Source organism: Balaenoptera musculus, chromosome 4 (assembly GCF_009873245.2).
Source record: "Balaenoptera musculus isolate JJ_BM4_2016_0621 chromosome 4, mBalMus1.pri.v3, whole genome shotgun sequence".
Taxonomy (NCBI): Eukaryota; Metazoa; Chordata; class Mammalia; order Artiodactyla; family Balaenopteridae; genus Balaenoptera; species Balaenoptera musculus.
The window spans coordinates 75,518,008-75,524,007 of NC_045788.1; the positions used below are offsets into that span (position 1 = coordinate 75,518,008).

The following is a 6,000-nucleotide window of genomic DNA, read 5'->3' on the forward strand; positions in this document are numbered from 1 at the left end:
CATTTGTCCTCATCTATGGAGGGAAGATTTAAATATCTGCATTTTCATGGTTGGGGAAACTGGGGCCATGTAAGTTAAATATTAATAGAGAGTTAATAATGGAGCTGGGACTAGAACTCACATCTCTTAATTCCTAGCCAGGTTTTCTTTCACCCTCATACATGGCATGGTCTTAACTAAAACAGTTTATTCCTGGTGACGACTCCGTGCCTAATCTAGTCTACGTAAACCTTAGCATTTTTTCCCCAGGGAGATGGATGGATAAATGGATGGGTTCGTTTGCTTATTCATTTATTCAACAAACATTTATTGTATACTGTGGTCCAAATATATGAGTGTGAAACACACACAAAAATATTTAATCATTTTAGTTGCTAAATATCCACATATCATTAAGCAAAAAGCTATTCTAGTTCTTTGATGATGTATGAAGGGAAATAACATATTTTTTTAAGGATAAACTGGACTAAATACTATTTAACGTGTGGTACATTTGTGAAGAAAATTGATAGAAAAATGTAAGAACAGTTTTCAGAGTAAGTAATAGTACAGTTATTCTAGAAATTAGCATAAATGGAGGCCCAAAGAAATGAAGGCACATACCTGACTTTCACACCTAGTTGGGACGTGAGCTGGACTTCAGCCAAGACTTCAGATTCCCTCTTTAGCCTTGCTTCCTGTTTTGAAAAGGACAGCTTCTCTCTGAGAGAAGATGACCCATTATTAAGAGATTCTTCTGCCTTTTTAAGAAAATACCTTAGTACCTGCTCATACTTCCCAAATAACACACAGTGTGCCTTTTCCAGTGTTTATTAGGAACGAAAATGGATTCGTTTGCCAATTGGAGCCTTTTCTTAACATTTACCCTAACATAGAAACATAGAAACTGAGAAAGGTCATTAATTCTTATATATTATCTGCTTTTAGAAAAGACTGTGTCTAAAAGGTTAGATATAGACATTTTGTTCTCCTTTTCTTAAGACTCTCAAGAACTTTGCTGTCAGTTTTTTTCCATTGTTGTTAAAGGACCTTTTCTTTTTATGCTGAGCATAAATCCTGCCTCATGACTACTAGTTCACCTATTAGTCAGACTAACTAGACTCTAAATGATTATAGAAACATAGTAGGCAGGCTTAGCACAGTGTCTTATAGTTCTGCCACTGCATTTTCTGAAGATTCAGTACTAGCTTCAAAATGCTAAGTATGTATACCCACTGATGGCAATTTTTGTTTTGCCCTTTAAATTAAAGAGCAAAACAACAAAAAAAATGCTCTTGGAGCTCAGTTGTCAAAATTCACCCACACTGGTGATTTATGATATGTTTGGTGGTACCCTATGTAACTCAATTAATTAGGAACGTCTCCAGTACTATAGCTGGGCTAACTGTGACCATTTAAATTTTACTTTTGACATTAGAGAGTAAAGCAATGACATCTGACAATACAGATAAATCTTCATGTTCATCTATCCCATATCTTTTCCCTATAGCCATACACCTCAGATAGGTATATATTTTTGTGTGTGTGTTAAATAAATAGTCTCAGAGATTTCACAAAAATTTTTAATGCCTTTCTCAGACTACTGGGGAGGGATAATGGAACTAGAAGTTTCACATACAAGTTCTAAACAGATTTCCTAAACCATTTCTTTCTTCAACCTTCAATAGTTTTGAAATACATCTTTATGACTTTTTAAAGATTTTACTAGAATACATGTTATAAAACCATTAAAATGTGAGGAAAATTAATATATTTTTCAGTAAATAAGTAGTAAATATTCTTCTAATAGCTTCTGAGAGCATTCTTACAAGTGCTGATAGTTATTTAAATTAGTATATTTTTATAAATAGCCAAGAAAGAACTTTACATTTCTTGTTATGAAAATGTGCCAGTTTTCCAAGCATTAAGAATCAGTGTGTTTAGCTGAGTCTCATATAATAGAAACACAAATATAACTACTTTGTAGCTATCTAGGTACTTGTATTGCTTCCTTTTAAATTTTGGCATATTTTTACTTTACTTACAGAGATTTAATTTCAAAGACAATGGTGAGTCACATTTTGTTTACACATGAGAAGCTTAGTGATTGCTATTAATTTCCAGAGATTAAACTCTTATTATATTGTCCCTTCCTTCCTTTCTGTATTGCAGATTTTGTGCACAGCAGAGATAACATTTTTAAGTCTGGAAAGGAACTTCAACATAAGGATTTCCTTACTAAAAATAAATAAAAATAAAAATGGCAGTGTGCAGTCTTGTTGAATTAACTAGTGGATCATTATTCATTACAGCATTTCTTTAAATATACATTTCTATAGCATATTTTTTAATCTTTTAATAGTAGCTCATTAGCTTCTTGAAAGAGGTATGAGGAAAAAGTGGCTGGAGCCATTGCCATTTGAATGGTAATCAGAACTCAAAACATAGCATATTTAAGATGACAGTGAAAGCCAGGTTGGAAAAGAACTATTTTTTTCCTTTTATAGGAAAAGTATCACTCATTCTATATCCAAAGATATAATCACTGCTAACGGTTTCGTATAAAGATTCCTTTTAGTATTTTATTTGGATGTGTGTAACTGTTTTTACAAAAATAATATTGTTATTGTGTTGCTTATGGTCTGATCTTTTAAATTTAACCTGGTATAATGGACATTTTCTTATCAATAAATATTCTTTACAACATGGCTATAGATGGCTGTGATGCAGTAAGACCATAGTTTACCTAAATCAGTCCACAGTATTTGAGGATATTAACCCCATTTATTTTCTATTATAAATTACATCTTTGTAAATATATCTCTGGGTACAGCCTCTTGGTGAATATCAGTAGGATAAACTTCTAGAAGTGCAACTTGGTGGGTCAAAAGGTGTGGGATATACAAATCTTTAAGGCTTCTGATATATTGCTGGTCTGCTCGGAGAGTGTACACTCCCACTAGTAATACCTGCTTCTCCAAGCTTCTCTAACAATGGATATTCTTATTTTCCTATGTTAGCTTGATAGGCCAAAAAAAAAAAAAAATCACATTTAAAAAATTTGAATTTCTCTGATAAAAGTTGAACTTTTAAAACATGCTGATTGGCTAATTGTAGTCTTTTAAAATTACCTGTTGATGTTCTTTGTATCTTTTTTTAAAACTGGTGTGTTTCTTTTTCTTATCTGTATTTAAGAGTGTATTATGATTCAATTCAAATAGACTAAAGCCTTGGTATAAAATGGTTTTAATAGGACTACTAATAAAAGCTGCCACGAAATAAAAACCCACTTAGCCTGAAACTGTGCTAGGCACTTTACCCTTATGTTTTACTATTTTATCTTATTTAATGTTCACTCTAATCCTGAAGTAGTTACCTTCATTTTGCAATTGAAGAACTTGAGATTCAGGAAGGTTGAGTGACTTGCCCAAGATCACAGCTAGCGATAGTGTGAAGATATGATTCCATTTCTGTCTGACTTCAAACCCTGTGTGGTTTTCCTTATATCACACTTTTCCTGGAGCCTAGCTGTTGCTACCTAATTATACTAGATAATTATCTCTAACTATCCTTTTTTTTTTTACCCAGCATTATTCCAGCGTCCTTTGCATATATATTTTTAATGGAAAGTAATTTAATTACTAACAGAGTCCACTAACAAATGAGTAGTATATTTACCATTTTGCAATGTTGCTCAAAAATAAAGCATCTCTGTACCTTAAGAGAGAAATTTTTCTGAGCCTCTATTTTTAGATATAATAATAATCGATTTGAGGCAGACCAAGATCTTTTATCATTTCTTATTTTAATTTACTCTTTCCAGAGCATATTTTGTGATTTTGTGCTTTTAGTTGCTTTTTCCTGTATTAAGAACCAGGTGCTTGCCTCAATACTTTCTTTTAAAGATGAGGTATATTTAAATAAATGAAAGAAATGGGTACAAAGGAATAATTAGTGTACTAAATTCTTCTTAACAGAACTTTACAGACCAGTATGGCAAAGCTTCTCTCAGATCTTAGTATGGACACTGCTCGCTGCAAGCCTGGGAATAATCTTACGAAATCACTTCTGAACATGTATGAAAAACAACCTCAACATGACCCAATCCCTGCTCACACTTCCATAATGAGCTATCTAAATAAGTTAGAACCAGTTCACACTATTATTACACGTTCAGAGCCACTTTCTACAATTAACAATGAGGAAAACACAGTGCCAGATAGACCCTATGAAAATGTTCTGCCCTCTAAAGGCCCTCAGCATACTAATGCTAGGAACATGGTGGAAGCATCAGCCCCTGGAATCATTTCTGCCCTTTCAAAACAGGATTCTGATGAGGAGAGTGAAGTTACAACTTTAATAGAAGATGAGTGTAATTTGGATAAGACAGTTTACATTCCGTTTGCTAGAAGCACTTCTAAAAAGAAATCACCACCATCTAAGAGATTATCCCCCCAGCCACAGATCACTGTTGCTCCACCGCAGACGGTCAGTGGACGTGTTGCTGAAAAAGAAAATAAATCATGTGCACCTGGAGTTTGTTCCTCTTCCAAAGAGGAAGGAGTTGCACCTGAGAAACTTTCCAGAACAGCTGATATGGAGGACAAGCAACTCCTCAAGAAAATAAAGGAAGCCATTTGCAAGATACCTCCTGCCGCTGAGGAGCCAGAGGAATTGGCTGCGTGTCATGGGCCCTCCACTTGTCAGAACAGCAGCATTCAAGTGAAAAGTAGTGCAGTCTCTGATGGTAGCTTTTTAAATTCTGATTTAACCTCTGACTGGAGCATGTCTTCTTTTTCAACGTTTACTTCCCGTGATGAACAAGACTTCCGAAATGGCCTTGCAGCACTGGATGCCAACATTGCTAGACTCCAGAAGTCCTTGAGGACTGGTCTTCTGGAGAAGTAAACTCAGAAGAAAAGTTGTTTTTAAGAATAGAACTTGGCTACATTGAATATATATTTTAAATTTCTTTAAAGTTTTATATTATGTGTGAAATAATAAATTGTATGAATAGTAAATTTATTATTGGAATATATTGACACTGGAACTTTTAAAAACAAGTCATCTTAAGAAATTGACATTTGCTAAGAGAAGAAAGTTGTGTGTAACTAGGAAGATATTGTAAGTATTGTAAATAATATTTAATTTAGTATTTATCAGTTAGAGTTTATTCTTACTCTGCTGGGCTCAGGGTGCAGGTTGGAAGGATTCTCTGGTTATTCTAAAGGATAATGGGAAGGGAGTCTCTGGGTACAATTTACTATATTAAAACTAGAGTTTCTTTTCTCTTTCAGGATTCCTGTTTGGTTTTTAATGGCATTGTGTTTTTATGTGGGATGCTCTGTGCTACAGGCTGGTGTTATTGGTGAGACATATAAACATTTATTTTAAGAGAAAAAGTGCCAATATCTCTATTTTAAAAAATCATTGATTGGTCCAAGAAAATATAGATAACATCCTAAGTTAGCATATGGTTTCTTAAAACTTTGGCACTTTATTTTTGTCACAAATGCATTTAAGACCATTAAAAAGTAAAAGACTGATAAAGAAATGCTAACAAAGAAGTTTTAGTTTTGGAAATTTGGTTTTTTAAATAAAGAAGTGTTTGTTTTTTGTCATTATATTTGAACCTGATGGACTTTTTAAAAAAAATATTTATATATTTATTTATTTATTTATTTTGGCTGCGCCGGGTCTTAGTCAAGGCACATGCGGGATCTTTTAGTTGCAGCACGCGGACTCTTTAGTTGCGGCATGTGGACTCTTTTTAGTTGCAGCATGCGAACTCTTAGTTGCGGCATGCAGACTCTTAGTTGTGGCATGCATGCGGGACCTAGTTCCCCGACCAAGGATCAAACCTGGGCCCCCTGCATTGGGAGCACGAAGTCTTACCCACTGGACCACCAGGGAAGTCCCTGAACATGATGGATTTTATAAATCTTGCACTGGTTGTAATTCTGCCTTTCTGGACCAATTTTTTCTTTTTTTCAACACTTTAGCTGAGAACATTCTCTATTC

General features: G+C 34.2%; 1 protein-coding gene across 2 annotated transcripts in view; it reads left to right on the top strand.

The window, feature by feature from the left end:
• Positions 1–5,267, top strand: part of CCDC14 (coiled-coil domain containing 14) — a 45,570-nt gene extending 40,303 nt beyond the window's left edge. For both annotated transcript variants that reach the window (XM_036849528.1, XM_036849529.1), the window contains exon 13: positions 3,957–5,267. In XM_036849528.1, the coding sequence (XP_036705423.1) occupies positions 3,957–4,887 (931 nt within the window). In that variant the 3' untranslated portion in view covers positions 4,888–5,267. The remainder of the gene's footprint in view (positions 1–3,956) is intronic.
• Positions 5,268–6,000: the final 733 nt, after the last annotated feature.